The sequence below is a fragment of the Pteropus medius genome, unplaced genomic scaffold, assembly GCF_902729225.1.
Source record: "Pteropus medius unplaced genomic scaffold, Ma_sr-lr_union100, whole genome shotgun sequence".
NCBI lineage: Eukaryota > Metazoa > Chordata > Mammalia > Chiroptera > Pteropodidae > Pteropus > Pteropus medius.
In genome coordinates, this window is record NW_024352787.1 from 6,164,744 (window position 1) to 6,188,933 (window position 24,190).

Genomic DNA, 24,190 nt, shown 5'->3' on the forward strand with positions numbered 1-24,190 from the left:
ATGACATTAGAAATTGTATATGAGATTACTTATCTCTTATGTATGATCATAGTATTTTTTCATTCAATACAAAGGAGCATACAACAATGATAAATGTCACACTATTTTCTGCAAGGATATTAAACCTTGCAGTCTTTAAAAAAAGAGAACTAAATAAATCTATACTTCATTCAAATGGAAAGCTGAAATGTGATAATGCATAATCTAGATTGAGCATTTCTATGTGGAAATGACCTTGGCCAAACAGAGAACCTTTATCAATGTACTCTTGAACCCTTCTCATTTATAATTCAGTGCTTACTGACTATAGTCTGGAGAATCTCAGTATCAAATGATAGGAAGCTGAATTGGTCCCTTGTCTTAGTTCCTACATGATTGTACATAAAAAAAGTAAATGGATCAAGCCAAATGGTCTCATGTTTTGGAAAGTTAATGGTTAATGTCCTATTAGATTATAAAAATCAAAGTTTCAAAAGTGATTATTCTAATATTATAACCCAAATTATTACAAATCCTCATTAGGCTAGATCCTGGTAGATAAAACTAAACATTGATATCTTTGTTCCCTTTCAGCTAAAGTTAGATGATCAGTAATCACAAGATACAAATGATGTGTTTGGGGAAGTTCACTTGATTTGTAGGAAAGCCAAGCAATGATTTATTCCACAGGATGTCTGCTGTGCTACAAATCAACCTGTCCATTTGAGAAGTCTTTTTATTCAGCTAGTTGATGTGATTCAGAGTTTTCAGTGGGACATGAGGCCAGCCAGAAGAGAACTATTAATTAACCACACAAAATCATCAGTAAGATCCCGCATAATTAGATCAGCTTATACATTTAAAAGCAGTGAATGAATACAAGGAGTTCAATAGTAGGTCAACTTCTATCCTAAACTAGATAAGAATGTAAGCCTGCCTAGTTATTCAACATAGATGTTCACTAAGAGAAAGGAGCTGTGATATGGTCTTTTAAAATATCTGTGTTCTTTGAATAGTACCAAATTTCTATCCAAAGCTGGTCTCTCCAATCTACCTGTCCTGATTTTGGCATTGATGTGTACTCATTTTAAATTGTGTATTTCCTGTGTATGTGATTGGAGGTTAAGTTGAGAGAGAAACATTGTACTGACAGTGTAGATACTGAGATCCCATGCATTTTAGACCAACAAAGGGAAAATCCTTGAGGGTCTATCTTATATATCTAGTTTCTGGGTACCTTTTGGACAGTTATTGAAATATTAGAAAGGTAGCACTCTGGCCCTATGGTAAATCTGTATGACATTAAGTACAAAAATCCATTACAAATATATGAAGAGTTCTGTAAGGAGTATTTTATGTCATCTTTATGCATAATAGGCCCAAATTTAAAGTTAAAATGATATATAAGATTTTCTAAAAATCTCTTTGCTAAACAGATGATTTACTGTTTTTTAAAAGAGCAATGGTGTTATTGATTTTTATGTCAGAAACGATTAACATGCCATACTTTAATTTTATCAGTTGAATGCATGACGTGCAATGGGGAAAGTTATCGAGGTCCCATGGATCATACAGAATCAGGCAAGATTTGTCAGCGCTGGGATCAGCAGATGCCACATCGGCACAAATTCTTGCCAGAAAGGTAAAATACCACCAAACCATGTTTCCAATGATTCTTTTTTATAAACTGTTATTTGCTCCATGAAAACCTGCCATCAAAATGATCTTTATATGGGAAAGTCTTGGGCAAAGGGATTTATGATAAGGTATATAAGAACGATGGCTACACTCTCACCTGGTCTTGGCTAACTAGATTAAGATTTCCAGAAATCAAGATGGTCTTGAACATAGGAGCATCAGTGGGGTGTGGAAGGGAAGCACTAACAGAAGCTTCCTCTTTGTCTTCCATAGCAGAAAAAATACAGAGGTCCATTCACTAATGACCACTTTGACATGAGCTGTGGGAGGAGGTATTATTACTAAATGCAAGCCAGTCTCCTTCTAGAGCCACATCTTCAGTGACTTGAGTAAAATAGGCTCACATACGTGACAACATGACAGAGGTCATACACATAGAAAAAGAATAAAAGGTAGAGCAAACAATTCTTTGGCCACTTTATCCTGGTGTGTTTTGAGACTGCCAATCTGGAGAAGTCAGGTGACCAGATCTAATTTTTCCTCAGAAATAGGTTTTGAGCTTAAGCGGTTAAAAAAAATAAAGTCTACTTTGGCCCTTTCATTTCACATGAAATATTTTAGTTGAAAAAGAATTCTTATTTTTATTATAAGGAATAAAAATACAAATAATTCCAGAGGAAACTCTATCCCTACTTTTGTTTGGATATTGCTGAAAGATGTTTTTTCTTTCTCTTTTTGTTTATTGCTCTTCTAAATGAAATTATAACTGTGCTTTATTTTTAAGTACATCTCTAGTCTTTCAAGTGAGAGCAGAAGGAAAATGGTAATGATTAAAATCAAGTCACCGTTTCAGGCCCCTGTTAATTTAAAGGGATGAGGGTTTAGAGAAAGTGGTGTGGCGGAGTTTGTCTCTTGCTCTGGTGGAGGTGAGGGAATCACCTAGAAAGGCTCTGTTCCAGAATTGAGCTATCATTAGTAACAGAGCTATTGAAACCTGACTTTCAGTTTAAAATTTAAGCTTGCCAAAGAAGAGGACCTGTTTTCTTAATGAGCATTTTACATGAGGTCATGTTTAAGTACTGTCCTTAACTGAGCTTTGAGAAAAGGGGCTTAAGTTCGGGACCTCAATTGGTGGACAAGTACCAAATTGATCTAACTCATTAGCAAATGTGATATACTCTATATTTGGTAGAATATGTAAATTAATAGATTCAATAGTCAATGATTAGCGGTCTTTGTAAGGCAAACCACAGAGAATCTATTTTTTCCTTAGCTAGTAGTTTCCAACCTACGTCAAACATTATTTTGTGAGCTGATGGCTGGTTGGTGTTTCCAGGCAGATTTACGTGACACTTTTCTTGGTGTGGTTTGCAGATATCCCGACAAGGGCTTTGATGATAATTATTGCCGCAATCCTGATGGCAAGCCGAGGCCATGGTGCTATACTCTTGACCCTGACACCCCGTGGGAGTACTGTGCAATTAAAATGTGTGGTAAGTTAGGGTCAAATTTATTGCTTCCTTTTCCTCTAACAGACTGGATCTAAGCAGGCGATTATTAGTGAGACAGGTTAACAACTATTTTTATTTAATGCTTTAATGTGTATAGGTTTTAATATTTTAAAAGTATGTTACATAATCCTATCCAAACTTTTGAATTTTTAGAGAGCCATTATTTTGAAAGAGATAAATACGCAAGTGCACACATACACACAAAACATTTATATCTATTGCAAAGGCCTACGCTTTCTCACGTTATCGAGTAAAAGAAAAGAAATCCACAGAAAGAGAAAAAGGTCAGGGGTTATATACAGTATCATAATAACAATAGTGCTGTAAAAGCTAGGACCTTAGATGCTTACTTTCCAATCCTATATCCTTTCCCTACCTTTCCTCCCCAGACATCATATGAGCTGTCAACTGTGAATCTCTTCTGGTGAATGACAGAGGCTGCAATGAAGAATAATAAGTCTAGTGGAAGATTCTTACAGACATCTTTAATTCCTAGTAGCTGATCTGCACCTCTGTGGGTGTCCTTGTCCACAGCCTGCATTCTGTTTCAACTTGTCTTTTAGCAGTCTTACAGTCCTTTTCTATATACTTTCCTGTACTCTACTCACCTGAATTTATGATAAAAAGCTACTTTTCTCATTTGCTTTGTTGTATTTCTTTAAATCTGTATACTTGGTCCTCTTCTCCATGGTTAACTCACACATTTTTACTCTTCTCTGAAATAATACTGTTGGATAATAATTAGATACAGACATGCTTTTTTTTTCTGTGAGTACAGATCTTATTTTTTTAACTGAATCCTAAAATGCTTTAAGATCAGTAGAATTGCATAAATTTAGTAATAATGTTATAAATTGGCTTGATAATGTAAAGATATTATCATATGATATATGATAATATGATAATATAAAGATATATATATATCTTAAAGATATATATATATATATATATATATATATATTATCTTTTGTCAGAGACAGGGAGAGAGAGAGAAAGATACATAATCTAGATACCAATCAGGTATCAGTACCCAGACTGATAACTATACAATTATGAGGATAGAGACATGTATTTGCATATTTCCCTACAATAGCAGGATGGGGATATTCCTTTGAACAAACTTAATTCAGTGTTATCCACTGTATAATACTGCCAAGGTAAATCTCTCTCCACTTAGACCTGCTAATAAAAGGAAGTGCTTTGGACGGCTCAAATAAAGCCCACAGAAAGGGGATATGTCTGGCATATGAGAAATAACGCAGAATCTGGAAGGCTCTCAGTGTGAACACAATATTCCAAGGAAATTGAATCATCCGATCGGTCCTTTAAAAGATGACTCCTGTGACAGTGTTTCTCTCTATACATTGAATTAGTTTCACTTGTTGACTTTTCAAACCTTGTTAATCTTTCCATTATTCTTGACCATTCAGGTACAATAAGCCAACTATTTTCCTGTGTGTGTGTGTCTGTGTCTGTATTAGGTGTTCTTATAAATTGTCTCTGGATAAGACCAGTATAAATACACACACATACAAATACTCACCTGCACATCCACTCTTCAACTGGCACACATACACTGAAAATATCCAAGTGTAGTCCTCCTCTTCATTTTCCAACCAGTCTTTGGTTATTTTTAAAAGACATTGGGAGAGGAAAGAAATAGAATGACTATAATACTTCCTAACTATTAAATTTTCTTCTTTTCTGTCCAAGAAAGAATTGGTTATTTATTCAAGTAACGTAATAATTCTTATGGCTTCGTTAAAAAGAGAGTGGTCTTTATAAGATATTAATTCTAAGCAAATGATGACAGAACTTCTGAGCCAAACCTATATAGTTAAGACTAAAATTATCTTCTCAGCTTTGGGAACATTTTAGAAATAATTTATCATAGGGAAGCTTTTAGTTTGTAAAATTATTTATAGAGACTACACTGTTTTGAATAAAAGTTTACATTGGATTTGTGGAAAGTATGAAATAAGTATGGTTTTATGAATATTCTTCCAAATATTTTGGCTTTTATATATAATAAATACTATAATGTAAAATCAAGAAATTTAGTGATGGTTTCAATCGTATATTAGTTTTCTACTGCAGGATAACAAATTACCAAAAACTTAGTAGCTTAAAAAATACACATTTATTATCTCATAGTTTCTGTTGGTCAGTAGTCCAGGCATGACTAAGGTGGGTTATCTGCTTAGGATCTTGCAAGGCTATGATCCAGGTGCCTACCAGATCTAGTGTCTTATCTAAGACTCAGGGTCCAATTCCAAGTTCACTGTTGTTGCCAAAATTCTGTTTCTTGTGGTTGTATTGCTGAAGTCCTCAGCTCCAGAGAATTCCTGGTGTTTCCTACTATATGACCCTCTCCACAATATGCCAGTTTACTTCTTCGAGGCCAACAGGATAGCTTCCTATTACTTTGAGCCTCTGACCTCTACATCCTCTTTTAAAGAGCTCACTTGATTAGGTCAGGCTCACCTAGGGTAATCTTCCTTTAATTAACTCAAAGTCAACTGATTAGGGACTTAAATTACAAATGCAAAATCTCTTCACTTTTGTGAAGCTAATATAAGCTAATAAGCTAATCACAGGAGTAGCTCTCCTATCATATTCACAAGGGGATGGGGTTATACAGAGTGTACATGAGTGAGTGGAAATCCTGGGGGCCATAATTGTATTCTACATACCACATATATGTTTACATGCACTGGTTGTACCAGAATATTGATTATCACTTTTTATTTGTATCATTTGATCCATGGGCAAACTTTCTGGTTATCTATGACTCCTGACTGCTTGAATTCATTCTGAGTTTTCAATATGTTTAAGAAAAAAATTAAGTTGATTATGTCACATAGCCTCTCTAAAGTTGAAGTGGGATTTTTAAACTCTTGTTTCACTATATTATACCTTTATTAAAATAATTGCCATCATTTATTTCACATCTACAGAAAGGTGTTTTCCATCTGTTATCAATAATCCTTATTTTAGTTCTACAAAATGGCTGCGATTAAGCCAGTGAAGAATGATATATAAGTAAAGGGATGGATGGATGGAACAGCAATGCAGTATTCAAGACATGGTAATTAGGTTGATATGGGTAAGGATGGGCTGAAAACAGAGAAATAAAAGATGAGAAAGGTAAGAGTGATGTGAGGCAGATCAAGTAAGATCCCAAAGTGGCCCATCCAGTTTCTGTGGGAAACACTGAAAAATTAAGCATGGAGAGTGGTCTTATCTGATTTGTTGTCCATGAAACCTGGGGAAACAAAATGACTCTCCTAAAGGTCTGTAGGCATGGATAGCTTAAAAGGCTCAAATTCCACCTCTCCCACTTTCATGTGAATTCTTTCCCAAAGTCTTATGCTTGAGATGCACATTTTCCTAAGGAGTCGGTCAAGTTCAACATCCTACTTTTCCATTCACAACCACTCTTTCCCACTTTACTGAACAAAGGCAGACTGCCCATCTTTCCTGAATTTTAAGGTGTATTGTCCTGAGGTGTAAAAATCTTGGGGACACTATACAAACAGAACTTTGAAAATACTATACATGTTGTTTATCATTTATGTACTACCTATAATTATATAACTCTACTCAGAATGTATATATATGTATATATACACGTGTGTTTGTGTTTGTGTGTACATATGTGTATTTATCTCAGGTTTTTGTGGTCACCAGAAACTTAAAAAATTAATTTCAGTATACGAAAATCTTTCAGAAAAATATGATGAGGTCAGAAATAAAAGACTCTCCAATATAAAATAAAATACATTAGAGTAGCATAACATTTTGTGGGTAAAGTGGAATGGAAAAATGATTCAAAGAGAAAAAGGACTTGATAATGTACATTTTATCTAGAAACAGGTAGGTGTCAAATCATTATGGTATTTACAGTATATTAAGTCCACTTTAAAAAGTGATATAACATTTTTGTTTAAAAAATGTTAATAGTTAAAATATGCTAGAAATCACATCTCTTGCAACTATTTAAAATTGTCATAAAGAGTGTAGAGGTCAACTTAAAAACATGAGAGGGAATATAAATAATATTTCAAAATTCTTTTAGTAATAGGAGAAAAAAACAAAAACAAAAACAAAAAAGCCAACAACATTTCAAGACCACTGATCTGGAAGAATTACTATATACTCCGAGTAATTGGCATGGAGAGGACTGAGGAAGGAGTCAGGTGGGTCTGATAAGATCTGATTTTACCAGGCCAGTAGGAAATAAAAAGACGGTGAACTAAGGCAGTAAGCTGTGAGAATAACAGAGTGAGGAAGGATGTGAACAATATTAAAAAGGTAGTGTCAGGATATAATGAGAAAATGGATGTAGTGGGAAATAAGATAGGGCAAGAGAAAAGTCTAAAATATTTCTTATGTTGTTGAGTGGATGATGCATATTGAGAGAGTTATATTTGAGGAGAAAGATAATACGTTTTGGTCTGCTTATATTGATATATGTGCTCATAGCTCATAGTTCAGCCTTCTCTGAAGGTCATGTAAAGTCATATGTAAATACTAATGGTAGTAAAAGCCTTTGGCAGAGCAACAATCCCAGGGAGCACACAGAGAACACAAAGAGCATTAGTCCCTTTTCTAAAGGATTAATTAAATAAATATTTGCTGAGTAGCTCTTATATGTCAAATGCTTTTTTTGATGCTGAGAACATAGAAGTGAAAAAAAAGAAAGAAAGAAAGAAAGAAAGAAAGAAAACCAACAGACCAAGACCTATAATAAAATTGAAATTTCAGAGCTTTAGCACGAACTAGCAAAGTGAAAGCTGACATTGCCCTGACATTAGGATATTCACACCTTTCTGAGCCAAAGTTTTGAAAACTACTCTATTTCTTTCATTTGTTAAAAAGCTGAATCAACCACAAATTTCTTCTTGTCAGTTTGCTTCTAACCTTCTAATCTTACGATCAGTGTATCACTGAAAGTGAAGGATGAATGTTACTTATCACCTGACGAATGTGTGCCAGGGTGTTCCAGGACAGGCTTTCTCAGTCTTTCTTCACACCACATTCCTCCAGAGGTGTCATGGACCCAAATGGCAGCACCCCATCTATATTCTTGCTATATAACTTTTAACAGACTCCTAGGTATATGGAATTTTAAGACATTGCAAACATAACAAGATTGGAAGTCCTATATAGTGCCTAAATGAAGTACTGACTTTCTTATGGTTTTCCCCTATAATAACTTCATATTCTGAAAAACAGTTTGTTCTAGAGATTAGTTCACTGCTTTTCAATAAGAAATATTAATATTTGTTGGGACTAATTTTATTTTTCTGAAGCGAACTTTAATAGCTATCTGGCAATTGAAAATTATGTTTGTGGTTGATGTCCCTTAGGAAATCTCATTAATTATTTAAATCAGTTGTTCACAAACTTATTGGGCTGAAGTTATTTTTACAATCTTTAAGATTATTGAGAGTTGAAAATTGTCATTGTGGGTTATATGACTCAATATTTATGGTATTGAAAATTAAAACATAAATTTTAGAAATGTATTAAGTCACTAAAAATTTTATTAGATATTAATAAATTTAACATGTTTTAAATGAAAAAATAACTTTTTTCAGAAAAATAGGGAAAATATTGGCAATGTTTTAAATTTTTTGCAAATTCAGATGTTTTTGCAAATTTAATGTTACCTTAATTAAAAGATAACTGAGTGCCTCATCTTTGCTTCTGCATTCAGTGTTTTGGGATATCATATATCAAGTACATCTGAAAGTTCCACTGTATAAAGGACAAATGATGACTTAGCATTGTTATGAAAATAGTTTTGATCTCCTAGATCCTTGAAATAATCTCCAGAACCCCAGATGTCCTTTCTAAAACAACTTTTTTGCTACATGTCAGACATGTACGGCTGATGTAGTCCCATTAGAATATACAACTAAGATATACCTATTGGCTGCTGCAATTGTACCCCATCTCTCACAACTAGCAATTCACCTGGTTGGAATTTCTTCTATCATTTATTATTTTTATTTCTGGTTTTCTTTATGGTGTCATATGGTCTAATTTGTTTTAAGCTTTCTTTTGCATGAGTATCATCATTTATAGTTTAAATTCCAAAAACCTAGAATAATTCTAGACATGCCCTTTCCTTTACTCGCAACATTTGAACCATCAAGACCTTTCAATTTTATCTTCTATGTACCTCTCAAGTCTGGCCATTGTACCCCATCACTGTTTCCTTTTTCCAAGAGAGTATTATTTTTCATCTTGAATATTTGAATGACCTTCCAATTGGAGTTATATCCATATTCACTAGTTTGGTCCTCCAATCTCTTCTCCACATTACAAATAGAATATTTTTAAAAATATGAGTATATCATTCCCCATCTCTAGCATATACCACACACACAAATACACACAGACACACACACATAACAGTTAAAAATCTTTCAATTATTTCCTTTGATCATAGGACAAAGATAAAACGAAACCATCTTTTACTCCACACTCGTATCTCTAACCTCATATACTAACTACCACATTTCTCTCCAGGCTCTCTGTTCCATCTAGGACAGTTTCCTTCCTATAACTCATTATTTTACATATTCTCATTATAGTTTCTTCACCCCTGCCATCTCCTCTGCCTTTAAAAACTTTCTCTTCCTTCTTCACCAAGTTGACAGTTACTCATTGTTCAAATTTCAACTCAGTTATCATTTCCCCAGTTACCATTTCTTTATTCAACTTCCTTGACTTGGTTAAATTCCTTATTATATCTTTATAGTACCATTAGCCTCTCCTTCCATGTACTTCTGAGAGTTTAGGTTTTTTTACATTTATTTTTGAAATTATTTGGTTAATAGCTCTATGAAAATTTGTAAGCTCCAATAGAGCAGAACTATGACTCTTTTGTATTCCATAGTGCTTAGCACATTGTCTTGCACATGACAAAAGGTCCACAAATATTTGTTAAATGAGTGAATGTTGCATTCCCACATAGTGGTAGTTTCCATAAGCTTCTAGATTTTCATATGAAAACCTGGCTTTTATCAAACATTGCCTACTAGGAATACTTGCTTCATACCTTTTCCCATTACCGTACTCAGGGGTCCCCAACCCCCCAGGCCACAGACCAGTACCAGTCTCTGGCCTGTTAGGAACTGGGCCACACAGCAGGAGGTGAGCAACAAGTGGAGCCAGCAAAGTTTCATTTGTATTTGCAGCTGCTCCCCAGTGCTAGCATCAATGCCTCAGCTCCACCTTAGATCGTCAGGCATTAGATTCTCATAGGAGCACTGGTCTCTGGTGCCAAAAAGGTTGGGGACCGCCGCCTTAACTCAGGTTTCATGCTTCCCTGGCTGATTTTTATTCTATTGTTGGTGGTTGTCTTGATGGCTTTTCCTTTGCCAACAAAATAGGTGATACTTTTCATGTTTTATCTTATTTTTCTCCTCCTATTACTTTTCCTTATTATTTTTTTAAATTTATAGATATAAGTGTCCAGAGCCATTTTATTTTTAATGACTTTATTGAGGTATAAACAATGTGAAAAATCTTCAGGTATTTAGTGTATATGATTTGATGGATTTGAACATATCAATACACCCATGAAACCCTTTCCACCATCAAGGTGATAAACATATCCATCACTTTCAAAAGTTTCCTCCTGCCCCCCATCTTTTTTATTTTTTTGTAGTAAGAACACTTAACTTGAGATCATTCTCTTAACAATTTTTAGTATACAATACGGTATTGTTAACCGTAGGTACTATGTTGCACACTAGATCTCTAGAACTTATTCATCTTGCATAACCGAAACTTTATACTTGTTGAACAACTCCCCATTTCAAAAGGCAGATCTTTGCTAGCTAAGATTTTTATTAAAAATATTGTTATGAAGTGAATTGTGTCCTTCCCCACAAAAATTCATACTTGAAATCTTAATGCCTATTGTGTCTGTATTTCAAGATAGGGCTTTTAGGAGGTAATTAAGGTTAAATGAGGTCATAAGGATGGAACCCTAATCTGATAGGATTAGTGGCCTTATAAGTAAAGGAAGAGAAAAATCTCTCTCTCTCTCTCGCTCTCGCTCTCTCTCTCTCTCTCTCTCTCTCTCTCTGTCTCGCTCTCTCTCTCTTTCTCTCTACCATATGAGGACACAGTGAGAAGCTGGCCATCTACGACCCAGGAACCAAATTGGCTGGCAACTTGATCTTGGACTGCTCAGCCTCCAGAATTCTGAGAAAATACATATCTGTTTTTTAAGCCACCCAGTCTGTGATATTTTGTTATGGCATCCTGAACAGACTAATATAGATATGTTGTCACTAGTATTAAATAAAAAGAATCTTTCCTCAAAGTAACCAGTGTATATTGGTGTCATTTTAAGAGATTATTTCACCTTTTAAAATTCAGCGTGTTTGTATGTTGGGAAAATAAAGAAAGCTTACTGTTTCTCTCAATTTTATTAATTCATCCACACCAGAACAGAAATTCATAGAAATAAAATCTTTTTGTATACTGAGTCAGGAAAAAACAATGCTATCACGGCCCTTTCTTAAAGGAATGATCTTGTACTTGGAGGTCTTTTCCAAATTATCTACTAAAGAATAAGAGTACGGAATTGAAGACCTTTCGCGGAAGTCTCTTGAGCATTTTATACTAGAAAAGACTTGGATAAAGTCCAGGGAAAAGTTTCAGATAGGAATTGCAGGTTCACATGGAAAGCAAACGTGCAAGCAATTTGAGGTTTGCACTTGGACATTTTTATACTACTTTCCCATGTCAATTTTGAAACAAGAAGCTCTTTAAATTTACATTGAACTTGATCCTGTCTTTTGCAGCCCCAAAGAGCACAAGTCTGTTGACAGGAGAGTAGCTGTTCTCAAACTCCAGGGTCCATCATAAAGTAGATTCTACATTTCAGTTTCTCTTCAATAGCTGGGAATAAGAAATGGGTTGAGTTAAACTAAATAAGCAGGTATTTGTCTAACAACCTGTAAAGCAACTTGTTCTTATCAATAGGCAAAAGAATAGCAATAGCTTGTCACCACTGGGAAATCTAGATTTTTTTGTGAGGTAGGGGAAATGTAAATGTAAGAATTTACTCATCATCCATGTAAAGCTTATGAAACTCTGGGTGTGACTCTCTGTAACATACATGAGCATTTGCATTCTTCGGTTACCATTCATGGACCTCCTTCAGGGCAGTGGTCTCTCTACAGGGATCTGGCTAGCCTTTCACAGAGAAAATGAATCAGATTTATTATTAGTCAGGTTATTCTACGGGTCTCTATTTTTGTGTGTGGTGCGGGGGGAAAGGGGGACAGATGCTTGTCTGAAGAATTGCATCACAGTAAATGTTCATTCTCTCAAAAAATCCACTTGAACCTTAAGGTTTTCTCCTAACAATCAGATCATAGCACTTCCACACCAGCAAAGTGAAATTAATGTTCCAAGAGGCACCTATGGTATTTGATCGTGTTCTAACAGGACAGTAAAAATTTTCAATGTTGTTTTTCTTAAAATATTTCCAAACAGAAAACTTTGTGTCAATCATCAAAGAAAAACATTCTTTTGCTAATAGGCCACTGAGGATCATATAAATATCTTTGCATTTGCTCCAAAGGGTGATCACTACCGACACTCCTGGCAAAGGTTTTATTTTGAGGAACTCTCAGAAGAGTTTCTGGTATTTTCAGTGTGAGCTTGGTAGACATAACTTGAAAAAATATTTGTGTATGTGAGAATGCAATATTTTAAAAAGATGTTGCTTTGTCTAGACTTGATCAGCTTCAGCTTATATTTGGGGATGTTTCTTGCTATTTAATACTTTGCTTGACCACCAGAAACTCCTCAAATCCCTCCCTTAAATCAGGTGCTGTGTTAAAGTATAAAATCCAAAAGAATAGCTTTTTCCAACATTTAATCACCCTTTTCAAATTAATTGGCATAAAACGTTTGTTTTGTTTTTGCACCATTTTGATATTTATACAAAAGGACAGCTGAAAAGTCTATTTTGTTGCAGTTCAAGAATATCTCATTTTGTTTGGATAGTAAGTATGTATGTAGGCAACAAAGATCAAACATTTATCTCATAGTTAAATGGTTTATGGACAAATTATTCATCATGATCTTCATCAGATAATATTTATTAAGTAGCTGCATGAGTCTCATAATAACTCTTATTTATTGATGAAAACTATTTTGTTACTTATATTAATACATCTTTTTTGCCAGTAATATTTATTCTTATATGTTGTCACAAGAATTATGTAGTTCTGTTTATGGGGTTACTTCTGGCAGCTGAATGTCAAATGGAGGTAAATATAGGTACACCACCTTCAGAGGGTACTTTTTAGGTAATAAAAATACTATCTGAATACTGCTAGTTTGTAGTTAGAATCATAAGTAATATTACCACTGAATTAAAACACAAGAATAAGTAAAACCAACAAGTTGTTTAAGGTTATATATTTGAATGCTTATTAAAATAAAAGACAAAAATAATATTATTATTTATATTCTTTATGTCATATTGAGACCTGTCTTAGTTCGGACTGCTATCTATAACAGAGTGCCATAGACTGGGTGGCTGATAAACAATAGACATTTATTTCTCACAGTTATGGAGTCTGGGAAATCCAAAATCAAGGTGCCAGCAGATTCGGTGACTGGTGAGGGCCTGATTCCTGGTTCATAGATGACTATCTTTTTGCTGTGTCCTCATGTGGTGGAAGGGGCTAGGGAACTCTGTGGTGTCACTTTCATGAGGCCATTAATCGCATTCATGAGGGTTCTGTCCTTATAAACTAATCAACTATCAAAGGCCCTAGCTCCTAATTCTATCACATTAGGGATTAATATTTCAACATATAAATTTGGGGGAGACACAAACATTCAATCTATAGCAAGCACTAATGGAAACATATTTATTCTATACCATATTGTATTTTTATTAACGTTCAGTAATTCTTTGTATTCTGTAATTTTTATAATTCAAAAGTTTTTAGTTTCTACCTCCAAATTAGAATCTGTTAAATCATCCAAGTTATTTAATCCAAATCTAAAATTTTGTTTTTTATTTAACCGTTTTAATTTACAATGTCTTTTAGTGAATATTCAGTGACTCCTTAAGGTAAGGTTATATCAAAGGTTTTAAAATATACTAATGAAAGTTAGAAAAAAACTGTTCAACATAATTGATCAAATGATGATTCTATAGTTTTTACTTAAAAGTGAAAGATTCTTTATTAAATTTTGTTGGGAACCTCTGCAGTCAAGATGCAAAGTTAGAACCAACAATATACATCTCTATACTTGACACTGAAATTTTAGTGGATCAATCAGCAGTGAAATATTTTCCTCAATATTCTTATATAAGTGGTCTTTTCTTTGATTTAGGATTTTGTAGTATAAATATTCTTTGTCATAGAAGCTACTAAAATTTGAAAACTTTGCCCTCAAGTTAGGAAAATATTTATTTTCTACTAACTTTTAATTTTAGCATCCCTGTTAATATTTTCTGATGATCATGTGGTTGCTTAGTCATTGAATTTTTCTAGTATTAATTTCTGAATGAACTATGATAATATGTGTTTACTTTGTCTTTCTTTTTATAAAACAGTGTAATGAAATTATTTTTGAGTTTAAAACTCTGAATTATTTCAAATTTTAAATGTCATTTCTACAAAAGCGTCACTTTAAAAAAGGTATTATGAAACAATTACTTTGAAAATGCAATTACTCTTGTCTAATAACACACTCTAGAAGTGATACCTGATATTTAATCTTACATTGACACTATAGGCATAACATTTTGCTCTCTCATCTCAACACAGGCATAATTTTACAATGAGAAGCTACTTCACATGGTGGAGGAACCAGCCCACTGAACCTGCTTCTGCATTTAGAAATTTCATTCAAATAATAGCCAACCCCAAATCATCTCTGAATATCACATTCTTTTTCATTGTTTAGGTTGGTTTCTGGCAAATCATGCTATTGTCCAAGGAGAAGGGCCTGTTAATCTCTGGTGGGCTCAGCCTCGAACTAGGTTCTTAGTGGCATGTGTTGGGCCCATATCTAGCCACAGGTGGTACTGACCGACATCAGGACTCATCTATACTGGGTTGTTCGGTTACATGTGCCAGAGTCATACTTGAGCCTGGGAAACTATCCTTCCAAATTAGCTTTAAAACTTTTTGGTTCCCAAACATCTTTAGAAACTAATTGTTTTCTAAAGAACTCTGCACTGTATTTCTCTTCTAAAAATATTAATCTTTCAACCAGGTTTCTAGTGACAGATGGGTTTCCTAGTAAGCCCAAGGTTTTTCTTTTCTTTTTTTTTTGGTCTGTGTGGGTTTTTTTTTATATTAAACGAAAACTGATGATAACTTTCTTTGAACTATCCACATGAAAAAAAAGAACAATAGTTTCAGCCTTGAAAGTAAAAATATGTTAGCAGTAAACAAATAAACCAACACAAATAAATAGAAAACTAAAATAGTAGAACTACCCCAGATGGATGAGAATGTCAAAGATTGATCCATAAAGTGGTCATTGAAAGTTTATAGCCTAGATAATTAATACGTATATTGATACTGGTGATACACTTTGATTCAAGAAGAACAGACAGTGAGGTTCGTGAGATTAATGGAAGTGATTTTGCTGTGGCTGCCCTAACTCTTATATTTCTCCCATTGTCAGAATTCTGAATCCTGACCTAGGTCACAAATTTTTGGCCTGGAACTTGTGCCCAAGAAGTGAGGGAATCAAAATGTTTTTTCTTGGCATGTTAAGCTGATGAATTGATGGATTCCTGGGGGCGTTTGTTTTTGTCTTCTTTCACATAATAGTTTTATAACTAGATATAAAGAGTATCAGTACAAGCTTGACCTTTTACCTCTTTTAGCATCATTACTCTTTAAAGACCTGCCCTCTCCACTATCCTCAAATCATTTAATAGCAAATTCAAATCACGGAAATATAGTAACTTGGTGGCATATAGTTTCTCAAGACCTACAAAATCCATCTTATTTTCTGTTTCATCAAAGAGTTTTAGGTAATATTAAAATCATAAAGGGCTTGGTTAACCAGCACCTACTTTTTCTATACAAGTCATTTCTCTCAGTCCAATAATTTTTTGTTCTTCCTGAATCAATGTGTATTACCAATATCTATCTATCTATCTATCTATCTATCTATCTATCTATCTATCTATCTATCTATCATCTTTCTAAATTCTCTAGGCTATCACCTCTCGATGACCATTTTATGGAGCAATCTTTGACATGTTCTCATCTCCATTTGAATTTCCTTTTAATTTAGGATAATTCTGAAGCACATTTTCCCCTTAAAGTAGCTACATAAGAAAAAAAAAACACATTTTAAAATGAGCTAAAGAAAAGTTATTAAAAGGGCGATTTGTGGAAATCTGTATATACAACATATTCCAGTGGTTAAGATGGTCATTAATTAATCTTCCTTTTTTCAAAAACTTCATAGTATAACTCCAAATCAGGCTTTATATAGTTTGCATGGAATTAAATAAAATAAAGCATTCAGCCACACAAGGTAATTATTTGTAAGAAAGATATGTTTGAATAAAATTGAAGAGCCACTTTAAAAGCATTTACACTATTAAATATGGAACACTTTGTAGACATTCCTAGTCTTTGAAGTTATATCTAATTTTGACTCTCTTTTGGAGAAATGATACATCTAATTTTAGAATGGGTGCATCAAAGACATTTATTGAAATCTTAAGCTATTCTAGAGGGTGTCAACCTGAGTTTTATTCAGAGACATCTTGAATGACCATTTTAGATAGTAAACTGGGGAGTTTACACTGATATGACTCTGCTGAACCATAAATATTTCATGTATATTGATAAGGTATATGGATTCTAGTTGCTCCAGAATGTTTTGAATTATATTTTGCTTAGGAGAGTAAATATTATAGACAAAAAGAGTCCAAGTTGTGATAAAAATTTAACTTTTTACCCTTTTCACTTTGTTACTGAGATTTTCACAATCTTCATAAAATGTGATAAGTATTACAGTTGGAATAAGAAAAAAAGAAAAGAATAAGTCTACCAGGAAAAATTTATTATTATTTTTTAATGCCAACAAGTTGATTAAAAAGAAAATATTAACATATCAGCTCAGAATATGTTTATTATATTGGAGAAAAATCATAGTTACTACCTTATCAACTTAATATGTATTTAAGCAAACTAATTTTAGAAACAATTGCATAATTATTTTAGAAATACTATATATTCAACCTATATAAGTTATAGTGACATGTGGTAGTAAATACCTTTAAGAACTTCTCAAGAACAAATGAATTTAGTATTTGAAAGGAAAATTGGAATAGAGATAGTAATGATAAATTGATTTTCCTTTTCTTACATTTTTTAATGACCAAATTTTAAAGCAGAGCACTTTTAATTTTCTTCTTGGTCACTATATTACTCATAGATGTTTTTCAATGTGAGAAATGATATTTTTTAACAAAACATATATGCAATACTTAGACATTAATAAATAGGGAGATTTTACATCTAATGTTAAGTATTAGTAGATAATGCTTTTTCAAACTAGTCTGCATAAAGCTGAGCTAAAGTATTTTGTTTTATAAGCAGAGGAATTTTGCAGTTGAGTCCACCAGGTGAACTCATAATTAATGATTAATTATGAAACAATAATATACTGTACTATATAAAACTCAAGATTTACCACTTAATTATACATCACAAGATGTATACTCACTCCCTTAGATTGAGTGTGATAGCAAAAATAATAGGATAAATTTTTTATGCCACTCAATCATCATAAAAACTTACGTGACACAAAACCTTGCTAATACAAATGTAAATGAACTCTCAGAAGTAGATGATAGGTTTTATTTAAAAGATTTTATTTAGCTTGTATTTCTTTTTACCAATAGCTCACAGTTCTATGAATGACTCAAATGTCCCTATGGAAACAACTGAATGCATACAAGCTCAAGGAGAAGGTTATCGAGGCACCATCAATACCATTTGGAATGGAATTCCATGTCAGCGATGGGATTCCCAATACCCTCACCAACATGACATAACACCTGAAAATTTCAAGTGCAAGTGAGTAAACTAGACAAATATAAATTTCAGTAAGCCCTGGGGGAAATGAAGCTGGGTGGTTACTTTTTACTAATTTCTGTGTTAGTGATCCTTAAACTTTATTGTTCCTGGGCATACTGATCCACCCAGAGATTTTAATTCTTTGACATTGATATTTGGACCTCAAATATGCATTTTAACAAGCATTTTATGTAATTCTGAGTCACATGTTTGATGTACCATGCTTTGGGAAACACATCCCTAGGTTTCTGATCACAGCATTGTCCTTGCAGGTCTGTGTAATAAACTAATAAATGGTAATGATAACCAGGCAAATTTCAAATTAGTGCCTTTTTAAATCTTCATGTTAACTTTAGAAGAGATTACATAGTTTTTTCTCCTGCAAGATGAGTCATACCTTGATTTCGGTCAACTCTATAAACATGAGTTTTCAGCTTTGAAACAAAATTATTTTTAAAAAATTAAATGGTTTTCTATTGTTTCTAGATTTGCTTTAAAAAATGAGGAAGTAAAACAGTCATTTAAATGAATCAAGCCAGAGAAACTACCCTTGAATATCAATCATATAGTTGTATGTGCCTTCTCTGTGGCTGCATTTTTTCACCACTTGACTTTTGTTGGAAAGACACAGCTACAATGCCATGTGTTTTTAAATTGTCCACCTTGTTATGGGGAACATAAAATGATTGCTTTTGAAATTTATAACACACATGCCATTCATAGTGGCTTTGCTGAAATAGCACCTATAAATAACGTATATTGGCTTTATGTAATTGGCTTTTAATAAGAGAGCTTAACATTTCAAGATGGAGAACTATGAGCCCTAGTTGGCCCATCCACTGGAAAGAGGAGATACTTTATGTTTTGTGGGATTTTTAGTTAATTTAGTGTATTTACTTATATAATAAATATTCATTTGTTTTTTTTTATTATTATTTTGTAATAACAAATTTATAGTTGTCATTCTGGATTTATTTCCCACTATTTTATTCACAGCAATTCTTGACATACTCTCTATTCTTGACATACATATGTCACACCTCAGAAATAAATATCAAAGTAGAGAAAGCAAAGAAAATGAGAAAAGATTAGTTAAAAGAGACAAAGGAAGCAGTGTCAGCACCATTCACACTTTAACTTCTGATGACTTGTAATACTCAAGTAAGAAATTGTGTATGTGCAAATATCCAGTGAACTTCATTTGTAAGAAAAAGAGAATAATTATAGAAATTTAATTCACACATTTCACTATGAAAAATTATCGAAAGTTTAGCTGTTGTTTTCAGAATTTAAACCATCTTTTCTAAATTTAATTATTTTGTCAAGGTAACCAAACATAAATATCAAAAAGCAAAAAGTGAGCGATGTTATAAAACAGATAAAATCTGACTCAACATTTTGCTCAGAATATTGATTCATTTACTGTTTGTCATCTAGCAAAGAATAGTATGCAGGTCAGGTAGGTGTCTCTGGTTGTATTAAACCTCAGCCTCATACTGAGACTCCTTACAAAATGACAATTTTTAAAATTGTAACTCAACTATACTGCCTCAGATGAATCTACATGAATCACTTAATCATTAATTTGTTTTAAGAATTGTAAACAATTATGTCTTCAAGTGAGAGGAAAGATCTCAGAAAAAAATATTTAGACAAACCTTGACTCTCATTCTTGCTTAATTTAGATTAATGAGGTGCTTCTAGATATAGATTTTTAAAGACTTTCATTAGCCTTAGATCTCTGTTTTATTATCTTGCCTTAAATTAACATCTCAAAATAATTTAACTAAGCAATTATTCATCTAAAATAGCAAATTTGTGTAAACTTTATGTAAAATTAAATGCACATATTTTGTACCGACAGAAACATAAGTATAAATTGGTTAAAATAAAGAGTTTTTTTTTTTTATCTTTCTGTGTAATAATTTCATCATTTTATAAGAAGGCTAGAGCCTTAAATATGGGTTATAACTATGAAAACTTATAAGATGACACTATGACTTAAACTATTGGCAGTCTCTGTCTTATAACCTTAAATAATGCAGTTTGTGTCAGAACCTGTTTTGACTAGATAAACTATTACTTATTGATTTTATAACCAAACCCGACTTCTTCCTTAAAAACTTCTCATTTTCTAAAATCAATTTGGATATTAATAAAATTATAGTATTTCTAATTGGACCTATTTGCATAGAATATTTGTATAGACTATTTTCTTATTGAGAACTCCAAATGTTTAATAAATCATTGGTCAGATAAAGCATATACAGTTGTCATCTTCTATAGTTAGGTTTTCTATATTATAGCTAGGCTATCATATTAGAAAAATATTGATAAAGATTCAGTTAACTTCTCCAAATCAAGAAAGAACTACTTTGTAATTAAAATAAATCTATGGAGCAAATTAAATAAAGCAAGGAAATAGAGAATTTAAAGAAGAAATAACTATCATGTTTCTTGTGGTAAATATTTGAATAGGTGGAACTTTTATTTTAAATAAAAGTAGTTAATGACGAATAACCTTTCTTCTGCAGGAGATACATATTGTTTTCATATTATATATGGGCCATAAAAACATAATAAATAACAGGTCAGTTTTTAAAAATTGTAACAGTTGAGAGTCCAAGTCTTGGGAAGAGTGAGAAGAATGAAGTGTTACAATTTCTCTTTCATGAAGCATTTGTGTGGAACTCCAGGCCAATTGAAGAAAAAGAACACTGGTATTGACAGCATTTATTTCAGTAATAGGGGCACTGCCAATTGTGTATATTGAATTCTAAATTGTTATAACTATCCTAAATCTAAAACTTAGCACTCTATATATAGACATGCATGCATTCTGGAGTTCTAGAAATGTAATCATGCTAACCACCAATATAAGAACATGTGCAACTTACATTAACAAACTTATTCTCAATAGGGACCTAAGAGAAAATTATTGCCGGAATCCAGATGGGGCTGAGTCACCCTGGTGTTTTACCACTGATCCAAACATCCGAGTTGGCTACTGCTCCCAAATTCCAAAATGTGACGTGTCAAGTGGACAAGGTAATAGTTGACATTTTGCAGTGTGGGCATGATTAAATTCAGGAGAAAGGCCTAAAGGGAGTTCACATTTTACAGAAGATCTACTTCTCATTGTACCAGTTTCTCTGGGTAGCAAGCAGTTACCAAATCCACCAAGTCTAAGTTAGATTTCTTTTTCGAATTCATTTGCTCAACATTTATTTATTTATTTGAGTGTATGCCAGTGCCAGGTACAGTCCTAGGTGCTTGAGATATATCAGTAAAGAAAAATTCTCTGACCCCATGGAACTGATTTCTAGCAAACAGAAAACAAGTTAAAAAAAAAAAAAAAGGAGGTAGGGATAGTAAGTTAGTTTGTAGTAAGTGCTAGAGAGAAAAACGTTTCAGTTAGAAGAAAAGGGTTTTGCTATTTTATACCTTAATTGTTTGGGAAGATCTTACATATTAAAGAACATTTAAGGCAAATCCGAAAGAAGTGAGGGAACAGTGTGTCATGTGCATATATTTGTAAAGAGCATTCTATTTAGAGAAAAACTGCTAATGAAAATATATGAGTTGGGAGAGTGCTTGAAAAGTTTAAAGGAAAGAAACAACACATCATTGTAACTGGTACAGAATGAGCAAGATAGAGAGTAGCAGGAGATGAGGTTACAGAGCAGTTCGGCTAAAATAGCACAAGCCTTGTAGGAATTAGGAGGATTTACACTTTTATTTGGAAATAAAAGGAGCTCAGTTGTAGGGTTCCGAGAAGAAATATTAAATGATCTGTCTGACTTTAATTTTAACTGGATGACTCTGGCTGCGTTATGGAAAATAACCAGAACTTTGGAGAAAGGCCAAAAAGTGGAATCAATTGAGTGATTATTTCAGCAATTCAGGCAAGAGATGAGAATGATGTGGACCTGGATGTTAGCAGTAGACATGATGTGCAGTGGTACATATGTTTCCATTGTACTTGGAAACATAGACACCATTGAAGATAATTGTTTCAGGGAGCAGTAGTAAAGTCAGACTGAAATAAATTTTAAAAAGAAATAATTTGCCAAAGATTATTAATAATAATAATAATAATAAAACATAACAATAAAATGAGTTACGTTTTTTTAAAAATCATATTTTTTCACATAAATATAATTATGATAGTCATGATCATGGTCAGTCCTAAATCATCCAAAAAAGTCCAAACTAAATTTCAAGCTTCATTTCACATATTTATTGCCCTATCCATTCTCTTCCATCTTTTTTTTCTCAGTGACAGTTTTTCATGAACAACTCTGAAAATGGTTGTAGAGGAAAGAGGGGGTGAATCCTTTTTCAGTTAGTTTCATTGTTCTTTGGCAGATTTTAAAAGTCATTTGGAAACAAAGTTAAAACCAATGATTAGTAGAGGTTTGGTTCCAGCTGGATCCTCATTGTTCCTGTCTTGTTCACTTAAATAATTAGCAATAGTTTGTGAGTGATAGAGGCAAATGAGAACAATTGTATTATAAGCTCCTGGTGTGTATTAAGATACTTTTATGTACAGTAAATATATATCATTTACTGAAGAATCAGATAATAGGATATGACAGCTTTGGATTTGGGAAGTTAAGCAGATATTATTGCTTATCTATTAAGTATACACATTAATAAATAAATTAATTTTGTGAAATTTAAACAACTTGCGTAAATTCTCAAGTTAGCACAGCTGAGATTGAATCTAACTCTCTTTAAAATTACCTTTCTGTTACTACACACTTCCTCCCTTTCATTAATACTTTAACAATATATTATATATTTTTAAAAATAATATAGGTACCTGATACATGCAACAATGTGTAGGCTCTGTGGGGCAATTTAAAAATGAAGAAGTCCTACTTGAGAGATACTGTTAGCCAATTCAACATACAGCTGTGACTTTAACATACAGTTATGCTATTGCATGATTTTCCAAGCTAATAGTGTGCATTGTTACACATGTGTATAAATGCACAAGTACACACACATACACACACACATACACACGAAAGAATGTTGCTCTTATCCTTCTCCACATAACAGAAAGTATAAATTTCACATACAGATTGATAAGCTAGAAACTTTTTCTCAAATCTTGCAACATCTGAATTAGCACGTATATAATTGCTCTTCTAATTGAATATTAAAATAACACTTAAAAAATTGAAATTGAACAATTTCTTTAAAATGTTGATAAAACATAACTTATTAGATTATATAAGATATACTTAAGACACTAAACAGAAGATAGTTTACAGCCTTAAATATTTACATCAATATCATAAATAATGAAGATAAGTCAATGAAATTTTCAGCTAAAAATTAGAGAGAAAAGTAAACCAAAAAGCAATATAAGAAAGAAAAAACACAAAGACAGAAGCAGACATTACAAGGTAGAGAAAGGAAAAGAGAAGAACTAATGAATAAAAGAAAAATGATAGTTCATTGAAAAAATTAATAAAATAGACAACACTTGCTGTCTCAAGAAAGGAACAAATTATAAAATACATTTAATTATTTTTAAATTATAAAATATAACTATTTTAAACCTATAATATGTAATTATAAAAATACAATTATTAAGGGAGATAAATATTGAACAGGAAAATCAGAAAATATGAGGTTGTTGAATATAACTTCATGTAAAAAACTTTGAAAATGAAAGTAAAATTAGTAATTTACTAGAAAAAAATCAAGTTATTTGAATTCCCCCGGGGAGAGAATGAAAGTTTAAATAGACTAATTCTTATAGATGAAATATGGACATTTATTCATGAACTATTCCAGCAAAAATACACCATGCCTAGATAAATTCACAGACCAGACAATAATGCTACATGAACTGCCTTGTAGCTTAACAAATATGATAATGTTTCTAAATTATTTTTGTGAGGAAATTATAATATTGATACCTAAACATGA

The 24,190-nt window shown here is 32.7% G+C and overlaps 1 protein-coding gene across 3 annotated transcripts in view; it reads left to right on the forward strand.

Annotated features, from left to right (window-relative positions):
• The window catches only part of HGF (hepatocyte growth factor), a 67,350-nt gene that overhangs the window by 22,020 nt on the left and 21,140 nt on the right, over nt 1-24,190 (forward strand). For 2 of the 3 annotated variants that reach the window (XM_039849070.1, XM_039849071.1), the window contains 4 exons: nt 1,501-1,621; nt 2,992-3,110; nt 18,070-18,244; nt 21,165-21,292. In XM_039849070.1, coding sequence (XP_039705004.1) covers nt 1,501-1,621; nt 2,992-3,110; nt 18,070-18,244; nt 21,165-21,292 — 543 coding nt within the window. Of the gene's footprint in view, nt 1-1,500; nt 1,622-2,991; nt 3,111-3,517; nt 3,891-18,069; nt 18,245-21,164; nt 21,293-24,190 lie in introns of those variants that run through there. The other variant, XM_039849072.1, reaches the window with a different exon arrangement.